General features: G+C 45.0%; 2 protein-coding genes across 8 annotated transcripts in view; both read right to left on the reverse strand.

Moving 5' to 3' along the window:
* The window catches only part of marveld2a (MARVEL domain containing 2a), an 11004-nt gene extending 4776 nt beyond the window's left edge, over positions 1 to 6228 (reverse strand). The window contains exons 1-6 of one of the 3 annotated variants that reach the window (XM_079289808.1): positions 6183 to 6228; positions 4824 to 4882; positions 2535 to 3503; positions 1781 to 2001; positions 833 to 868; positions 580 to 731 (exon numbers count right to left, since the gene is read on the reverse strand). In XM_079289808.1, coding sequence (XP_079145934.1) covers positions 580 to 731; positions 833 to 868; positions 1781 to 2001; positions 2535 to 3486 — 1361 coding nt within the window. In that variant the 5' untranslated portion in view covers positions 3487 to 3503; positions 4824 to 4882; positions 6183 to 6228. The other 2 variants (XM_079289809.1, XM_079289810.1) reach the window with 2 other exon arrangements.
* A 1859-nt stretch (positions 6229 to 8087) lies between these two features.
* The window catches only part of pi4kaa (phosphatidylinositol 4-kinase, catalytic, alpha a), a 24367-nt gene continuing 12454 nt past the window's right edge, over positions 8088 to 20000 (reverse strand). Inside the window, exons 25-54 of one of the 5 annotated variants that reach the window (XM_079289547.1) lie at positions 19364 to 19488; positions 19180 to 19261; positions 18813 to 18896; positions 18639 to 18728; positions 18409 to 18528; positions 17919 to 18011; positions 17479 to 17635; positions 17099 to 17226; positions 16861 to 17019; positions 16613 to 16764; positions 16406 to 16513; positions 15964 to 16091; positions 14872 to 15027; positions 14401 to 14480; positions 14098 to 14297; positions 13921 to 14008; positions 13670 to 13837; positions 13533 to 13586; positions 13299 to 13419; positions 12873 to 13002; positions 12710 to 12780; positions 12400 to 12472; positions 11854 to 12034; positions 11667 to 11771; positions 11103 to 11228; positions 10859 to 10979; positions 10571 to 10730; positions 10371 to 10460; positions 9990 to 10073; positions 8088 to 9865 (exon numbers count right to left, since the gene is read on the reverse strand). In XM_079289547.1, the coding sequence (XP_079145673.1) occupies positions 9814 to 9865; positions 9990 to 10073; positions 10371 to 10460; positions 10571 to 10730; positions 10859 to 10979; positions 11103 to 11228; positions 11667 to 11771; positions 11854 to 12034; positions 12400 to 12472; positions 12710 to 12780; positions 12873 to 13002; positions 13299 to 13419; positions 13533 to 13586; positions 13670 to 13837; positions 13921 to 14008; positions 14098 to 14297; positions 14401 to 14480; positions 14872 to 15027; positions 15964 to 16091; positions 16406 to 16513; positions 16613 to 16764; positions 16861 to 17019; positions 17099 to 17226; positions 17479 to 17635; positions 17919 to 18011; positions 18409 to 18528; positions 18639 to 18728; positions 18813 to 18896; positions 19180 to 19261; positions 19364 to 19488 (3486 nt within the window). In that variant the 3' untranslated portion in view covers positions 8088 to 9813. Of the gene's footprint in view, positions 9866 to 9989; positions 10074 to 10370; positions 10461 to 10570; positions 10731 to 10858; positions 10980 to 11102; positions 11229 to 11666; positions 11772 to 11853; positions 12035 to 12399; positions 12473 to 12709; positions 12781 to 12872; positions 13003 to 13298; positions 13420 to 13532; positions 13587 to 13669; positions 13838 to 13920; positions 14009 to 14097; positions 14298 to 14400; positions 14481 to 14543; positions 15028 to 15332; positions 15412 to 15870; positions 16092 to 16405; positions 16514 to 16612; positions 16765 to 16860; positions 17020 to 17098; positions 17227 to 17478; positions 17636 to 17918; positions 18012 to 18408; positions 18529 to 18638; positions 18729 to 18812; positions 18897 to 19179; positions 19262 to 19363; positions 19489 to 20000 lie in introns of those variants that run through there. The other 4 variants (XM_079289546.1, XM_079289545.1, XR_013772809.1 and 1 more) reach the window with 4 other exon arrangements.

The raw sequence follows: 20000 nt of genomic DNA on the forward strand, positions 1-20000 counted from the left end.
GTCAGCGATGTCACACGTCAGCTATGTCACACGTCAGTGATGCACACGTTAGCGATGTCACACGTCAGTGATGTCACACGTCAGCGATGTCACACGTCAGCGATGTCACACGTCAGCGATGTCACACGTCAGTGATGCACACGTCAGCGATGTCACACGTCAGCGATGTCACACGTCAGCTATGTCACACGTCAGTGATGCACACGTTAGCGATGTCACACGTCAGCGATGTCACACGTCAGCGATGTCACACGTCAGCGATGTCACACGTCAGCGATGTCACACGTCAGTGATGTCACACGTTAGTGATGTCACACGGAGTTTGAGCAGAAGAACACGATAACCAATGAAAGATAATCACTTAGATAATCGTTGAGCTGAGAATGTGTTTTAAAGATTTTAGAACTTCTTGCGTTGCTGCTCAAGAAAGACTTTGTTTACATACGAGAATAAAAAAAGATTATTTTCTTCATTAATTGTCTTTTTTCCGCACAAAATAGTGAAAAAGAAGGGATAAGAGTATGGATAGGAGTGCTGGTGTGGACAGTAACAGTGTGATGCATGGTGAGCAGCTCTTACCCGATGTAGTCGGGCACAATAACGGGTCTTGGAATGTGTCCTGATGGTATCGCTCCCTGCAGAATGTGAGCTGGAGCAGCTTTGATGGGAACCACTGAGGAGCCTTCGACCTGCACTGGAGCTCTGTGTGGTGGAGCGGAAACCGCCGGCATCTGCAGGAAAACAAAGACAAATGAATCCCGAAGAGAATAGAAAGAGGGGCGACTGTCATGCTTTCATCAACACTTCATGTCTTCATGTTGCAGACGCTCACCAGTGACTGTGCAGCTCGCGTGTCGGCGGGATACATCTGTGTACGCAAAACATACAATCCATCAACACCAGCAATGAGGAGGAACTGTTAAAGGATCCTTGTGACAGAATGTCAGCGCGTTAGACGAGAAGATCGATGCCACTCTGTCTGTCCGCTAAATATGAAGCTGCAGCTGGGAGACGGTTAGCTTAGCTTAGCATTAAGACTGGAAACAGGGGGAAACAGCTAGCCTGGCTCTGTATCAGCACCTTTAAAGCTCACTGAACACTAAACTAGTCCACAACATCTCGTCTTCACACTTTCTTGAGAAACAAACGAGATTGTGTGCGCTTTAGAAGTGCTGGTGGACGGATTTGTCTTTGTTTGCTAAAGTATTAAGTTGGCTAACAGCATTAGCATCTTACCAGGATAAAAACAAAGTGTGTTGATCTTCATTGGATTTAGCTGCGACTGAGGTCTTCCACATTGTGTCACATATTTGTTACCTTTGGATGGAGCCAGGCTAGCTGTTTCCCCCCGTTTCCAGTCTTTATGCTAAGCTAAGCTAACCGTCTCCTGGTTTTCACTTCCTATTTATCCCACAAACAAACGAGTGGTATCAATCTTCTCCTCTGACTCTGAGGGAGACTGTAACTCATATGTCCTGAAAGGTTGGACGACTCCTTTAAGAGACCAAAACAGAAACAAACAAGACATCAGAACAAGAGTTTCACACGTTGTGATTCTCAATAACGAGCATCGCTGTAAGCAATGTGCACACGATGCCCTCCTGCAGCACACAGGCAGGACTCCACCTTCTCATCCCTCGAAGGCTGTAAGCCCGTTAGCAAATTCTGTGGTTTGCTGTTGCATCGCAGTCCGTGTGTGTCATCAAAGTGACAGATATCTTTGGAATACTCCTTTAATTCAAAGAAGCCCAACCCTCAGAACAAGCCAAAGAGCTCTGACCTCGTGGCCGTGCTTCTCCCGGTATCTGCGTGCAGCTTCGTGTCTCCACAGCTTGAGACACACGGCGGCTCCGATCAGATACACGACCAAATTGACGAACAGGAAGATGATGGCGGCGATCTGGCCCGCCTCCGTCCTGCAGAACGCCCCGTTGATGCCGTTGTTGAAGACCGGGTAGGAGCAGAGGCCTCCGCGGGTCGTGTCTCGGACGTAGACGATGCCTGGCCAACAAACAGGAAAACAATATTTAGCGGGAAAAATATACTTTGAAACCAGATGAAGTGAAGTTGACGGCAACGACGCTCGTTACTGTGCATGAAAATATTTGCGGGTAAAAAGACAATTCATCTGTGAACAAAAGTGAAACCCAATCCAGTCGGCCATCGCTGACTGAGACAAAGCAGGAGGAATGACTTCCTGATTCTTTATGAACTTCACTCAGAAATGGTATTCATCTTATTGACATTAATGACTTTATATCGTGACTTTGTTGAAGAACCGAGTATTGAGAAGAGCAGCTCCGAGTTGTCCTGAAGATAACTCTCTCTACCTGAAGGACACCGACGCTCTCCAACACTTGGAAAAAGAAGGAGGCGAGCAGAGGAGCATTTAGTTGGTTGCAATCTGGAACTTCACCACTAGATGCCACTAAAGCGTACACACTGTCCCTTTAATCTAAATTAGATCTCGCAAACATCAGCTGTTAACAACGAGAGTTTAACAAGTAAAATGAAACGCACAAGGACAAACCTACCGGCTGCCATGAAGAGCACCGCCAGCGCCAGGTTTATGGTGAACTCCGTCAGAGGCCACCAGGACGAGTCCAGCAGGATGGTGCGGTAGTACATGGTCATCCCCAGCACCAGCACTATCACCGTCACCAACCAGGCCAGCCCCGCCACCACCAACACAAACGGCGTCTTGGGGCCCGAGTAGTAGGACCCGCCTGTGACGCCGCCGTAGCCTCCTCCGGAGTAGCCTCCTCCGGGAGACGAGTACCCGAACATGTTGAACCACTCGTTGTCTTTGTGGATGTAAGCGCAGACGCAGGCGAACACGGCAGCTCCCAGCAGGAGCTCCACGCATCCCAGAATCCTCAGCAGCCCCGCCCAGGACTTCATGTAGGCGTAGCGCTGATTGTACTCCTCCACCCGCTCGCTGTAGGTCAGACCCGTGTGGTGGGTGCGCCCCGACACGGACTCGTGGGCGTCCCGTAGCTCCAGGAGCTCCTTGCGCGAGTTGTAGCTGCCGGCCGAGCCGCCATACGGATCTCGGTACGATCCGGGGACGGAGGGGGAGTGCGGCGGTGAGCAGCGCACCCCGTCGCTGGTACTGTTGTTGTTGTTGTTACATGAGGAGGCGGGCATGGAACTATTCGGGTCACTGCTGCGGTTGCTTGCTCTGAACAAGTTCTTCCAGGAGTCCGGGATGAAGCGGTGGACCGGTTTGATGTCGAGCGCCGGGTCGTGGTCCGGGTCCGTCTCGACCTCGCTGCCGCCGGGATCGAACTCGGGTCCCACGGGAGGCTGGTCCGGCAGGGGCGGAGGAGGGAGCGGGTCGGCGCTCCGGGCGAGGGGGGCCGCTCTCCGCTCGCTCAGCAGGTCGTAGGAGTCCGCTCGGGGCAACGAGCCGGGCGGCACCTGGTCGTAGTACGGCGACTGGCGGACGCGCTCAGTGCGTCCGTAAAAGCCTCCTCCATTGGACATGAGGATGCTGATGGTCCCTGAGAGAGCGCGCACACATTGAGTCTTGTTTAAATGTCTTTCAAGGAATTATTTTTCTTTCAGCTCAAACAATTAGCTGCTTGACAACTATTTTGATCATTTATTAACTATTTAAAGTATTTTTTGAAAGCAGAAGCAACAAACATTTGCTGCTTCCAGCGACTCAAATGAGGATCTGCTGCTTTTAAAATTGTAAAGTAGACAATTTTGAGTTTTGGACAAAAATGGACATTTAAATATATCATCTTGTGCATTTTTCTGATGTTTAATAAAATAAACAAATAACAGATTAAAACGTAGGACATCTCATAGACTGTTTATAAGAAGTGGACGTAGTCATCGTGACGACACTCATTGGTTTGTGGATGTTTTGAAGCCTCGAGTTCAGCAATTTGGTGGTCGCCATCTTGGCTTTTTTACAGCCAGTGAACAGGAAGTGACCATATCTGGACTGAGGAGGAGTGACGTAGAGACCTGTCAATCAGCGTGTAGCCCCGCCCTAAAGCATCCCCTGCTTTATGGTCTGTGTGACTCTAAATGGACCATAATGTACTAAATGAACATCATGCTGTATTGAAGAAGACTTGAAACTAGAGATTGAGACATAAACTCATGTTTACAATGTTTACTGAGGGAATAAATCAAGAGAGAAGTAGAGTCATTTTCTCATAGACTTCTATACAACCAGAGGAGTCGCCCCCTGGTGGACACTAGAGAGAATGCAGCTTTAACACGTGAAGCTTTGGCTTCACTCGACATCTTCAAATGTTTTGTTTGGTTCAAACAGTCCAAAACTAAAAGTTCTACAATTTACTATTTTATAAGACAACGAAAGCAGCAAATCCTCACAAATGACCAGAACATGTATCGATTAAAAAAAATCAAACAGAACCGAGAAGACAAAGAAAGAGGAAATGTAAAAAAAGAAGAAGCCAGAAGATTAAAAGTCCCAGAATTATGAGAAATTCTAATTATACATTCAAGAGTTCCATGCATGAGTCTGTTTACTCCACAAACCGACAGATTACCCACAAGCACCCGAGGTCACCAGAGAACGCCATCCACCTTCCTCATGCAAGCTGAGTCACGAATGCATTTTTGTGCTGCACCCAAATATGTAGCACTGCTGTTGTTGTTGTAGTTGTTGTAACAATGTGTCGTTTCCCAAAATGCTCAACTTACCAGCAGCACAGAAATACATTCTCGACACCCAATCAGCCCTTAAAAGCCCGTTTCTTTATTGATCCCGAGAGTTTAAAAGAAGAGTATGAACTGTGCTTGAATACCTCTTTCACACGCAGTCACTCAGCACCACTTACATTGGCCTGCAGGTCAGAATGCAAACCTGGTGTGAACGTACAGAGAGCCGAGGATTCTCCTGTAAACACGCAGAGAGAGAGACAGGAAGCTATGAGAGGTTTGTTCTGTCCAATCACAAGCTCAAATACAGATATTCACATTTACAGTGATATGAAGCTGAGACAAAGCAGCAAATCCTGAAGCTGGAAACAGAGAATGTTTCAGTGGATCAATCAGATAATTAAGTGGCGACAAAGGGAAGTATTTAATGGTTCCAGCTTCACAAAAGTGAAGGTTTGGGTCAATAATTGTAATGTTTTAGTGATAATGTTGAGGTTTGGACTCAACAAACATTGTGAAGGTGTCACTTTAAACGTATTAATCCACCAGCACATATGAAGTAATTAAGATCTGCTGCAACATTAAAGTGATGAACAAATAAACGCATCAATCATCATAATCCAGCAATATAATATATTCTGCAAATTAACCACAACACATGAGTGCTTTTACTTTATTAATACCTTCAGTACATTTTTCCTTTCCTGAAGTAACATATTTTAAACACACTTTTAATTGTTAAGTACAGTAATATTAATCCAAAAAACATCATGTCGTAAAATACTGACAGGGAACATTTCACTACACAGCGAGTACTTTTACTTTTACTTAAGTAAGGTTTCCAATGCAGGACTTTTACTAGTAACATAGTATGTTGTACAGTGTTGTATTAGTACTTTTTACTTCAGTAAAGGATCAGAATACTTCCTCCGAGGATAACTGTCCACATTGAAGATGACAGTTTGTGTACTAATACATCAACACTTTGTGTGCTAATACATCAACACTTTGTGTACTAATACATCAACACTTTGTGTACTAATACATCAACACTTTGTGTACTAATACATAAACAGACGCCTCCTGTTATGAGGAAGCTGTGTTATAACACTACAGGAGTGTGTATATAATATATATACACATGTCAGCTCTGATATAACATGACATTAATATAGAGACAATATAAAGTACTAAATAGATATAAACTGTGTGCCGTCAAGGAGGCCTAATGACGTAAAAACAGACGATGGCTCTGAGCCAGAGGCTCGAGTCAAACCAATTCAATAATTTGAGTCCGTTTAACGTTATTATCGTGTTCATAGGGATTATATTTAAGTACGTTAGTTTTAGTCGTAAACAGTTTTTGAAAGTTTAGTCACGACAGAAGCGGTAAACTTACGTTACGTTTACTGACTGTTCGACAGTAAAAAGTTCACATTCCACACAGTAATGACTCCTGAGCGACACCGACGCACCGCAGTGATCGATACATCGGATTATGGGATGTCGATACAGTCCGTTAGTCCTTCCTCACTTACCTTGGTCGCTTCTCTTCCTCGCTTCTTCTTCTCCTCCTCCTCCTCCTTTTTTCTTCTTCTCTTGTTTCAGAAACATTAAACCAACAGGTTTCGCTCCGACGCGACCACGTGACCTGCCCATCCCCGTGACGTCACTCAGGCAATGGAGGAGGACACCTGCGGCTATGACTAATAAACAGAGTACATTTACTCAAGTACCGTTTTGTGGTACTTGTACTGAAGTATTCACACTTTGTGTACCTGTATACTTGTATTCAACATCTCAGAGGCAAATATTGTACTTTTCACTCCACTACAGTTATTGAATAGCTGTACTTGCTAAATAAAGTTTTGTTTTTGTTAAATACTTTTAATCCAGGTTAAAAACGTAAAAACGTATTATATATACATATATATATACATATATATATATACATACACATATGTATATATATATGTATATACACATATATATGTACATACATATATATACATATATAAATATATGTATATATATACATATATATGTACATATATATATACATATATATATATACATACACATATGTATATATATATGTACATACACATATATATACATACATATATATACATATGTAAAAGAGCGTACAATTATTAATTATTTGTAATATTGTTATTATTATTTATATTGTATTACTCTACTCCTCCTTTGACCAATTCATACAATTGTTTGATTTCATGTTTGTGTATCTTCTGTAACCTCCAACCGAAGGATTTCCATTTGTAGTAAATAATTGAAGTCAAATATAAATGTTTTGTAATGCCTAACCTATAGTGGGCTACAAACTATTAAAATCAATAAAACATATTAACAAAAAAACAAACAAAAGGTGCAATTATTTGAGCTATTCCTGTATTTTTATACACTTTTATACACACTTGGAGTTAGTTAATGAAAAAACATGTTAGGAAACAAGAGCACAAACCAAGAGAGAAATACAAGCGGGACAAAAAACAGTACAAAACAATAAGTAGACATTTATACAGCGAGCTGGATTGTATCAATACTTATATTTTAAGTATTTTGAGTACATTTAGCTGATAGTAAAGGATCAGAATACTTCTTCCACCACTGACCATCTGTGGAGTTTGTTGCTGAGCACTAGATGGCGCTCTGTGGTTAAAGTAGAACAGGTGAGTCCTCTGTTCCTTCTGTTATTTGACTCAGTTCTGACAATAAAGTTTCAGTTTACAAAAGTCTGAACACAACATGTTGCTCGTCTGATTTTCAATCTCCACTAAAACGTAAACTTTAAGGTTTATTTTGGTGTTGGAGCATTAACGTTATTTTTTATAATAATGAATCATAAATAATTCATTATATATACACACACACACATATTTACATATATAAATAATTGTGATGCATTTTTATACATAACATTTAACTTACGAAACAGGGCATAAATGAATGAGTTTATATGCGATGAACCACCAGAATGTCACGATTTAAAGTCTGTTGTGGCAGAGCGGTCAGAGGTCAACACAACCAGCTGCATTCCCGTCCAACTCCCCTTCCTTCGTTTGTCGTGGAGCAGCTTCCACACATGATCAGCGGCTCACTTTTCATTTTAAAGCATCGCTATGAACAAATAACGTCAGGGAGTCATCCTTCAATACCTCTTTCAGAAGCAATAAAAGCATGACAAGGATTTATTCTTTGTCATTTTGATTACTTTGAACAGAACAAAGGACTGTAACCATCCACTTTTTACAATAATACATGCATTATGTAAGAGACTCGATAGAAAGACAAGAGACAGGAAATAAGACACCAGGAAAGACGCAGCAAGAGAGAGAGAGAGAGAGAGAGAGAAAGAGAAAGAGAGCGAGAGAGGAAATAAAGACAGAAAACATCAAAGTAAAAGCCATCATGAGACTCTGAAGTTTGAACATTTAATCTGTCAATCAGAAGTCTTCACACAGACGTTTATATATGTATACACATCAGCTGACATGATTTAAAACACTACATTAAAAATGGCTTTGTCTTCAACAGCTCTCCTCTCACAAGTACTTCTGTGTACTTAAACACACTCGACTATGTAACGGAAACAAATGAAATCACTTCTCACGCGGATCGGGATGAAGGGAATCAGAAGTCATTTGTTGAACACAACACGCAAAATACAACATTCACAAATATATTGCATAAGGTTAGGTTTGTATATTCTTACTACGTCGTGTTTCCACCTGTACGGGTAGGAGAAATGGCTTTTTAAGTTTCATCATCTGCATCAGTCAAACCCCAGAGGTTCCATATAGCTCAGATACACAAAGAGGAATGTTCTCTAACAGGGTCACTTAGTACAAGTACTTTCAAGGGTACGCAAACATGTTTGTGATACTTTGTATTAAGACGGGTAGAAATATATCGGCTGTAGAGCAACGTTTCCACTCCAGGAACTCAAAGAGGGCAACATGGAGTTCAAATAAAAGTCACTATCTCTCGCTGACACTGAGGAAAGTACTGCAATATTGATATATCTGTAGTATTAAAAACTGTGTGCCGGTTGTGACATTTCCTTAAAATAAAATCGAAATAAAATGTATTGAGGCCGTCGGTTTGTGGATTGATGTTTTGAAGCCTCCAGTTTGGTGTTTTGGCCGTCGCCATCTTTGCTTTTGTGCAAAAAGTCAACAGGAAGTGACCATATATGGACTGAGCAGGCGGGACATAGAGACGGCGTATACGTCTCTGGTAGAGACCTGTCAATCACAGTGTAGCCCCGCCCTGAAGCATCCCCTGCTCTACTGTGGAAACAAAAGACCAAAGCTCTTCAGATGCTCTAAAGTTAAGTTAATCCTCGTTAAGTTCCTGTCGTGACAAAAAACAACCTCTAAACAAACGAGTCAAAGCTAAAAGCTGACATGACCGGCTTTGAGGATTATTATTATTATGTTCTTCACATTTAGCTCTACATGTTCAGCGTGAATCACAGTAATACCTGCAATGTTGATGTGATTCTGCAGCAAATATTCTACAGCGTAGTTACATGTCAATCTCTAAACACGAACATTCCTAAAGACGACCGTTCCATTAAACGATTGATCAGGAATCAATCTACCAGCTTTTGTTCTCCGAACTCAGAAAGAAATACTGCCAGTCTATTGATCAGCTGATTAAACCTCAGATTGTTCTCATCCACGATATCAAACTCATCATCTCAGTTTGAGGAGAAGCCGATGAAACACTGCGACCTATAAAGTGCATAAAAGTGGAAACAGCGTCGTAACCAAACGATGATAACAGCTGCTTTGACAAACATCGTGACTGCGGCTCCCTTCCCGCCCTCTCCTGTGACAGCGAGTGCTCGGAACAAACAGCGTCGAGAAGAAAACACTTAAAGGGTGATTCAAAACCTCCTTTGGTTGAAAGTCGCACATTGTTCTTCGCTCTCGAGTTCATTAAAGACGTACTTTTTGAAACGCAGAGGTGCATTATAAAAGCAGACACCGCACAGTCACGCTGGATACAAGTGGAGCATTAGGATCAAAGTGCCACGTTGAGTAAATCTCATCCACCGCCTCCTTAAAATCATTAAAAACACGAGGAGAAGGCTTTGCATTGCTTGGTGTGGAGGCGCTGGTCTTGGACGTACAGCGGACCTCAGTAGGGTATTTGGTTCTGGTAGTACTGCAGCATGTCGTACGTTTTGCTCCTGTTGAACAACAAGTTGGAATATGTGAGTTTGCGCGTGCTGCGTGAGGTCATGTGAGGATCTGACCACACGTATGCAGATTGTTGTTACACGTGTAGACGAGAGAGGAGGGACTTTCTCATACCTGCTGCTGAGGAAACAGCTTTGGATGACTTTGATGATGAACGCTGCAGCTTCTTTCTCACTCATTTGAGGATTAAACCGTCCTCTGATGAAACAAAAGAAAAGATAACCGTTCATGTTTGAACTCATTGCTATCTTGGCCACACGTTGCAAACACAACAACACGATGAACAACATCAACATCTGATGCGAGTCCTATATTCTCTCTTAGCTCTGTCTTTGGTCTCCACCAGCTCCTGAGTTAATATCTGTCTCTGGAGCTGCACTATGTTCACCAGCTGGTCTCTGCCTGTCTGTCTGCAGTCTTATGTATTGCTGATTATTAACATGAATCAATTCAGCAGTAACTAAGGTGATGCATTTGACAGACTGTTGGACTTACTTGAGGAGTTTGATGGTTTGTCCTCTGAAGCACGGCAGTCCCGTGTCCAGCATGAGGGTCACCAGAGAAACCACGGCGTCCATGTACGGCCTTTATGTTCGGAGGAGAAACAAATTACAACAAACGTTATCTGCGCGGCTCATCTTTCTCCCGTCACAAAGCACGAGGAGGAGACGAACACACTGCCGGCTTCTTCTTACCGTACAGCCAGATACCCTCTGACGCACATCTCCATGAACCACTTGAACGGCGTGGCCTCCATCTTGCCTCCCATGATCATCACCATCTCGTCGGTCAGCTTGATGTCCGGCTCCCAGCCCAGGTTTCCTCCAGGAGAGCTCTCGAACATGAAGCCAAAGTCTGCAGACAGAAAAGAAAAAGGACGTAGCAGTGGTGAACGCACCGCAATGGAACTGAATGGAAGCTCCCTGTCGGAGCTCCTCTCCGTCATGGCATCAGCCGTTACATGTACAGTGCATGACCCATACCTATGTGGATGAGGTGTCCCTTGCTGTCCAGCATGATGTTGCCGTTGTGTCTGTCTTTGATCTGCAGCAGGAACAGCAGGAGGCTGTAGGCGGCCATGCTGCGGATGAAGTTATACCGAGCCTGTGGAAAGAAGAAGAAGAAGACTTCAGTGTTTAATGATTTATAAGAACAACTTTAAACTGTGTTTTAGTTTAGACGCAATCGATTGGTTCACGATCACACAAATGTTTCCAGTCTGCACACCTTCTGGAAGGCCAGCGTGGATTCGTCGCCGTACTGGTTGCGGAAGTAATCGTACATCCCGAAGTCCGTCTGCCGGCCGAGTTGGTCTCTGGACTTGCAGTCGGGGATGCACTCGATCACGCCACACTGAGGAGAACAATACCGGGTCAGCAAATGTTTGGAAAACGTTCCGGCCATCATTGCCTTCAGTCATGAGTGACGGGACACAATCACGTAAAGTTTTAAACACGCCCCTTTACCTCACGCTCTGGTAGAGACCTGTCAATCACTGTAGCCCCGCCCTAAAGCATCCCCTGCTTTATGGTCTGTGTGACTCTAAATGGACCATAATGTACTAAATGAACATCATGCTGTATTGAAGAAGACTTGAAACTAGAGATTGAGACATAAACTCATGTTTACAATGTTTACTGAGGTAATAAATCAAGAGAGAAGTAGAGTCATTTTCTATAGACTTCTATACAACCAGAGGAGTCGCCCCCTGGTGGCCACTAGAGAGAATGCTGTACAGACTGTAAAGCCCCCTGAGGCAAATGGAGGGAGTGATGGGAGGTGAAGTCTTACCCCCGGTGCGGTGGCCACCACTCTGTAGGGGAAGACGAACAGGTCCAGGCCGACCAGCTGGAAAATGTTCTTAAAGAGCCCGATGATCTGCAGAGCGAGCATGTCCTGCAGAGTAAAAAAGAAAACGCAGGAGGGTCACAAGAGAAGCTCCCTCCCCTGAAAACGTCCCAGCGAACGAGCTCGGCACCTGTCTGCAGTCGTCTCCCACTTTAAAGATGGCCGCCTGCCAGCAAATCCTGCGCGATCCGTCCGGGTTGTCCTCTCCGTCCTCCAGAGAGTCCTCCGGGCAGCGGAGACCCTCCCGCTCCAGCTCGCTCACCCCACAGCGCTTCACCTTGAACTTGGCCAGGTAGGGCGCCTTGGCGGCACTGTTGCGACAGAGAACACGACATTATATGTGCAGGAGCCAATTAATCACATGTATATGAGCTAAAAGTGTCTATGTTGGCATATTACAAACATCATGTAAGTAGGAATATATGTTTGTATGTTTGCCATTGTCTTGCCATGAAGTGCAAGACTGGATATTTTGTTATTTACAGGTCATGGTGCCATAATTGGGTTTTTCCAGTGCACACGGTAAAGCAGGGTTTGTAAAGCCGTCACGCTATAGAGAGTGAAGTCTGCTTCGGTCTGACCGTGTTTAGCTTGTTGTGACGTGCCGTGAAAGAGAAATAACCAAATACATGTATATTTATCAGTCGAGGACCGGGCAAGATGCCTCCCCGTTTACCTCTGCATGGGTGTTCCAGACTTGTAGTCGATGTCCAGCACGATGGCTTCAGGGTTACTTGGTAGGTAACAGCCTACAAAACAACAAGTTTAGAGAGTCACAGCGACGCAAATATTCATAATTCAATAACTTAATGGGCTGAGAATGCTCACAAAACAATCAGAGACACTTCCACATGGAACAAACATCTTTTATCTGTGATCTCTGGAGAGACAATTCAGTCTGTTTTCATTGTTTGTTATTCATAATTTTTCTGTCTTTTTACAAGCTTTTTGCTGTGTTTAATCCTCGCTGTGGAAGAGATCGTCACCTGGCTGGACTTTGATGTCCGACAGCGCTTTGAGGCAGGCTCTCTTCCGCTCCTCTCCCTTTGGAACCGGCCTGGAAGATTAAAATAAACCAGGGTTTACATTTCACTGTGAAAGCATTCCCTTCTCTGCTGACAATGCACAGCGTCACGGTGCTGGGTTTACTTGAGGATGGCCGACACGTTGGTGATCTTGTTGAAGAAGTCGAACTCTCTCTGGTAGAAGTCTTTGGCCGGACCCGACAGAGAACCCGTGATCTCCTCCACCATCTGCTCCAGCAGCTCCCCGATGTCGGCTACGCAGAAAATCATGAGGTTACATCAACACAACTTCATTTAATGAGGCAAGAAAACACATCACATTAACGTAAACGAATGCACAATTGGATGCATTGTAAAGAAACAAATGAATATCTTGTAAACTATTTGATTTGGCTGCAAATTGATCTGAAAACACAGACACGTCTGAAAAGCTGTGTGCACCAACCGCCACCGTGCAGGTCGTGATTGTGTCATTTTCCGTCACTTCCACCTCGCGCCGGCTTCACCGCGGCGAGTAAAACCAAACCATGAGCGAACAAGCTGCACTCACGGTCTTTCTGGTGTCCCTCCTCGTCCATGAAGATGTTGGTCTTCATGTTCCAGATGAACTGGTGGGCGAGAAGCTGAGACTTCTGGGCCGCCCACAGGATGTACTCCCTCACGTAACCCATCTGAGCCGGAGAGAGAAGCGGAGGTTAGTGCCACCGCTGCGTAAACGACGGTCGAACCTTCAACAAATCAGCTGCTTGAACTGATCGTTTAAGATCCAGTAGTTTGTGTTTACCTTATCGTAACGGAGAGCCTGAACGATCTGAGGAATGTAGAACAAGATGGCGTCCTACCGAGAGACAACGTGACGTTAAAGAGAGCGGGATTCTTCTGACGTCGACTGCTGAAAGAAAACACGCGTGTGTGACTTACCGGGGGAAAGGAGCGCAGCACTTTAACCCCGTACTGAGCGGTGAGAGGGTGAGGAGGGTACATGCTGCTGAAGTAGGACAGACCGGTGGGCGGGTCCGCCGGAGCCCAACACAGGATGTGGCTCAGCTCGGGAGAGTCGGCGTCGATGGTGTGCCACGTCACCAGGAACTAGGAGGTAAAACCAGGAGAGGAAGTATGAATACACACACACACACACACACACACACAGCTCATGGACTGAGCGATCTCACCTTCACGGCCTCCGGTACATCACTGACGGCTCCGGGGTCCAACCTCACCAGCCGGGTCACTTCAGCAACAATGGCGTCATTCTTGAACCTGGAAACCAAGGAGTTCAAAATGAAGAATCAACGGTGACGATTATTTTAATGAGCAGATTGAAATCATTTTTGGGGGAGTGTGTTGACCTGGTTGGTAGCTGCATAGCCAGGTAGGGCGCGATGCCCCAGGCCAGGTTGACGTTGTCCTTCCACTGCTTCTCCGTCAGACTGATGTATTTGGACCTCCAGTTGGCGATGCTGGTCTCCACCGACTGCTCCGTGGAGATGGCCAGCTCCTGAGTGGAGAGCGGGTTGTACCACGTCGTCAAGCGCTCGATCTCACTGGCCTGGAGAGGGAGGGAGGGAGGGAGGGAGGGAGGGAGGGAGACAGAGCAGTAGAGTTAAAACCAGAAACGCATCATCATCATCATCATCTTCATCACCCCTCACCAGTAAGGCCAGCAGCAGAGTCCTGCGTTTCATGTAGTACTTGTGGAGCTGCGTTCCTCTGTTACTCTTCTTGGACGTCCCTAAGATGTGGACGAGAGGGACAGACACTGGGTCACTTTAAAGACTTAAACCCGGAACTAAACCCTCAGTTTTGTGGGTATTTATTTTGTAGTTTTTACTCCCTAAATTTATAATCTTTCCCCACGAGGTGAGAGGTATTTATCAAATAATCTATTTGCTTGTTTTTTTTCAAAACAGCTTCAATAACAAATGAATCTGTGTAATATCGTCCATGTTTTTATGTTCCATCTTTAATCCTTAATGTTTCTCTCCTCCTTGTACATTATTTTCTTTAAGTCTCTGGCTTCCACCGGTAACCCCGCGTTTAACGTCACAACGCGATGCATTGTGGGTAATTCCCTTTACGTCATTGGATATGTGGAGGCGAGACGAGCTGGTGATCAGCGGCACCTGACTTCTTGGACGTGGTGGACATGCCGCTGGACAGCGGGTAGGTGTTGATCCATCCCTGGCCGCTCTGCTGGGAGCGGACACTGGAGTCCGTGTTGCTCCGGAGGTCGGCGGCGTTCATCACCGACAGACTGTGCAGGGACGGGTCCTGGTTGTCTGATTCACACACACACACACACACACACACATATTTAGTACGAGACGCAAGCAACCAACTCATAGATGAAGACCTGAGCGAAAGGAAAGCTCGGGTAGAAGTTTCTTAAGCCGGCAAACATCCAGCATATGATCGATGATGAGGGAGTTCCTGAAGACTCCTCTGCTGCTGTGATGGTCATGCATTTGAAAGCAGGCAAACCAGCGGCGGTAGAAGTTGCCTTGAACCACTGATACCGGGTCAGATATTATTTTGGGGGTCAGATTAATCGGATCCAGGATCAGCGGTTGGAGGGCTCGTCTACCTGAAAGCGCTTTGATGTTTATGAGAATGAGATCGTTCCTTTTCTCTCAAGTCGTCGGGAATGAAGAGGAGAGGATGTTCTGGGGTTGGAAGAAAAAGCATTTCTCCTGTTGAAGTCGGAGGGGCAGACGGGCGGGGCTGACATGATGAATTATCGTGCATCTTAACGCGGATGACAAATCTACTGTAGTGAAACACTGACTGTGGAGAAGCACCTCATACAGACACACTTTAAACATCACGCAAACATTAAGGGTAGAAAACAGGTTGATCGTAGAGGTATCAGAAGATAGAAGGAGAAAGAGGAATAAAAGGGAAAGACAGAGTTGGAGGGAGTAAATAAGAGGGACCAAGAAAAGAACATTGAAAGAAACTAACTCTATTAAAACAATCTAAAGCCGGGTTCATAACATAGACGGACAGATAACCAGGATCTATCTGCAGCATCGTGAGGACAAACGGCGTCAGATTTGTCATGCGTATAAAATAAAGCATGCCCCTGCGGCAGTGCAGTCCGAGCTCCACCGCTTTAGGCTTACTTAAGAGAGAAATCGGAGAAGTGCTGGACACGATAAGCGATCCGAATATCCCGGCAGAGAGCGTGCTCGGGGCCGGGGTCGTACCAAGCTCACCGGGTGGGACCAGGTGGCACGCTGCCAGGTACTTCTTGTCGGACAGGATGCTGGTGTAGAAACGGATTATGACGCTGATGTCCTCGCGGAGAAACTTGTCACCTTGGGTGGGAAACTTTGGAGGAGTGCTGGAGGGACAGAGAGGGGAGGGTTACATCACAGCTGTGTTATTCTCTGTGCTTTGACTTAAATGCTGACGTCAGCATGCCAACATGTTGATGTTGAGCATGTTCACCATCTTAGTTTAGCGTGTTAGCATGCTAATATTTGTGAATTAGTACGAATTCTACTTTCTATCATTTGTTCCTTTGGGTTGTTTTGGAGAAACCAAGCAGTACGAAGACATCACCCAAAACCTCTGGATAATATGATGTTGTATGGACTCAATTATTGTATAAATCCCCAAAACACTTTTAGTGATGGAGTGAATGTGTGCGGGTACCTGAAGTAATCGAAGGCTGTAGAATAAATCTTCTCTCGGAGCACATTTCTCACAGTTGAATTGGTGAGGACGTCAGAGTGCAGCAGAGACAGACCCAGAGTCAGCAGCCTGAAGCAGAGAAACATATCAACACAATACGAATAAACATCTAATGAAAGGTAAGTAACATTCCATTTATTCATCTTGGAGCTTCGTGTGTTAAAGGACCTGAATCGAGGGCCGATGGCAGCTACGTGGCGGTTCAGGCTACTCTTTGCTCCTCCGACGTTGAGAGACAGCGAGCGCTGCAGCAAACTGCCGAAGATCTCCACTTGATCTGCGCTGGAATACTTCGCTATCTCAAACCGCTGGCCTAGGAACTAGAGGGGGGAACGAACAACAGGGCCGACATGAGAGGAAGCAACGGAGGAGGAGACGATCGATAAGAACAAGCAGAATGTGTTTTTTGGTCGGACCTCGATCCATATTTGGTGAGGGGTGACGTCTGGAGGGCAGGGGATCGGCTGGCTCTCCTCCGATGCAGCCAGAGGATCGGCCTCCACCTTGGCGTCGGAGAACAAGCCCATCTTAAGCTCCACGGTCATCTGCCACGCTCCCGCCATCTCACGCATGAACTACGGCAGCCGAGAGAGGAGATTTGTAGTTCATATAGAAGACGAAATGCATCAACAAGGACAAGAAGAAAGGACGTACCGGTACTTCCACTCCAACACGAGCTGCCAGCAGCCACTCCCAGCAGGCGATGGCCGTCTCCATGCCGTGGGCCGTGAACATCTTGAGAGGAGACCAGCAGAGGTGGTGCAGGAGCTGAGGATTGCAGTCTGGAGAGACCGGAGAAGAAGTCCAGAGCATTTTAGAGACTAGACAGAGCTCTGAATATAAGGTGGGGACACATGGAAGTAAATGTTAAATGCACAACGTAACAACTATAGAATAATGAAACCATCAGCGTTTAGATCGGACTCGCTTTCACGATGCAGTTCTGTCTGCCACCGATTTCGATCTACAGGAAGATGAAGATGAAGATGAACTACCAAAGAGTATCAGTGTGAGATATTAGCAGTTAGCGAGACCTTTGCTGCTGATGAGCAAGGCAGCCAGTTTGAACATGGCCTCCGTGAAGGCCTCCGGCTGGGCCGAGTCTAAGGCCTCCCCCATCTGCTTGATCATCAGCCGGCTGAGATCGGAGTGTCCTTTAACCATCTGGGCGAAGTGGATCATACCCGACACCTACAGAGGAAAGAGAACACGCGTGAGCAGGAGAAGCAGAGGTATGAAAAGTTGAAAAGTCTATGTCCACAGGAGCCGGTCGAGTTACGGTTCCAATATCCATCAGAAACGTTTCAGAAACTAAACATCTGTACAGTTTCTGTGTTTTACAAGCATATAGAATACAAGTTGTGCAGCTTATTTAGATAACAAATGTTTTGTGGCTGCTCTAAAAGAGACGTTCTGTGGTCACTCATTTTAAAAGTCAATATGGTAATATGGTAATGTGGTAATGTGGTTTTACCTCTCCAGCGTATCTGTTCCTGAGGTTGAGGGAGGCCATGAAGTTAGAGTAGTCCTTCTTCACACAGGCAGGCCTCTCAGTCAGCTGAGTGGACTACAGGGGAAAACAAATCAACGACTACTTTCTTGAGCTCCTTTCCAGACATATGAAACATTCTGTCTTCATCTATCTGTAAAAGTGACGGCTTTTTGTCATTCAGACATACTGTAGGCGTCTGTTATGCAAATGTTCCTTTTGGCTTTATTCAAACAGGGGCTTTACAAACATAGACTGTAAGTGTGTTGGATGTATATCACAAATATTTGGGCAAATTAATCTAAAATGATTGTCTCTGCAGAACATCATAAATGAAGAAACAGTGAATTAAGCAGCTCTAGTTTGTGGCGTCCCACAAGGCTCCATCCTTGAGCCATTTTAATTTCAGACTTAACCCAATGATCTCGCAGCATTGGTTAGCGGTAGCATCTGAAAAGTCAGTTCTGTGACCTACCCCCAGTGTTATGCTCTGTCTGTTGTAACCGGCGAAGTGCAGGATGCTTTCTGTGGCCATGGCCAGGCCGGTGTGCTGCGAGAGACCCGACACCCAGTTCTGATGTTTGTTCAGATACTCCTGAAAAATGAAGTAGAACAGTTACAGTTACAGCCACGATGTCAACTTTATTAAGCGCGTGTGCTCTACGGGTGGAGGTTTTCTTTCGTTATATTGTGATGTAGTGTCACCTGGAGGTGGGATTTGGTCACGGACGGCGCCCACTTCATAGCCTCTTTGAGGATCTCCCCACAACGTGCAGCAAAATCCTTTACTATGCTCTGAAATTAAAGATATGATTTGTATTTGGCAAGTAGCAACTTGGTGAAATGATGAATAACTGGTTCTTAATGAAGCAACATTACCTCTCTGGCTTCATACGTATCTGGGACGGTGATTCTGTGCGGCGTGTCTGGAATGTCGTAGTAAGGTTGGTCTTTATGAATGTCCTGCAATGAGGCATAAACATCATTATTACTGGTACACACACGCCGTTAGGCCGTCACAAACAGACCGCAGGAGATTGTTGTTTGCGTGATCCTGTTGAAATCAATCTGAAATAAACACCATAATAGTAGAGCATTCATTCTCTTTATGCAGAAGGAAACCTAAAGCTTCAAGTGCAGAGATCGCACTGGCGGACCACTTCTATTGCAGAGTTTACGTATAAAGACGAGGTAGATGAAAGATAGATGCTACACTGATAGTTCGTCCACTTGTTTCATGACTTACTGCACTGAGTGAGAGGGAAAGCGTCTGCAGGATGTCCAGCATGGTCCTCAGCACACGGCCGCTCCACAACAAGTGGGGGAAACTGAGCAGAGAAGGAAAACACGGTTCATGCTTCTGCATTTCAAACAGCTTAAAAGAGTCAGAGTTGTATTCTGAGTGAATGAGCATGTGCGTCAATGCTCACGTTTCAGCCAGGCCAGATAAGTATTTGTCAGCCACTCTGCGGATCCTCTTGTGGATGTGGTTGAAGTTGACCAAAAGGAACTGAGCGTGGCGCTCCAGCTCCTCCTCGTGGGCTTTGGTTTTGGGCTGAAAATACAAATATCGTACAAAGATTAGGTCCGGAGCGAACTGCTGATTGTTTTCTCAAGTAATCAACTAATTGTTGGGTCTACGATGAAATGTCAGAATGAAGCAAAGTTTAGTTAAGTTTAGTTTACGATCATATAAAACAGAAAAGCAGAAAATCATCACATTTCAGAAGCTAGAGAATGGTTTTTGCAACAGATTATCAAAATAGTTGCAGATTGATTTTCTGTCAAACAACTACGACGATGTATAAAGCCAATTTTTAATTATTTTTATTTTACAGACAACAGAAAGTTGATCCAACTTTGCTCTGGGACGACGTGCGATTCCTTGACCAAAAAAAAAAGTTGTATTTCCTTAAAAAGGTCAGAGAATTTGCTGCACTTATCTTTTCATAAAGTCAGACTTCATCAGTTTCTCTCTGTCTCTCATAAAACAGTGATTTATTCCCTCTTTTGTATGTTGTGTCTCTGCACAGGAACACCTCACGATACATATTGTATGAGCCAACT

The sequence above is a fragment of the Melanostigma gelatinosum genome (genome assembly GCF_949748355.1).
Source record: "Melanostigma gelatinosum genome assembly, chromosome: 18".
Classification (NCBI taxonomy): Eukaryota; Metazoa; Chordata; class Actinopteri; order Perciformes; family Zoarcidae; genus Melanostigma; species Melanostigma gelatinosum.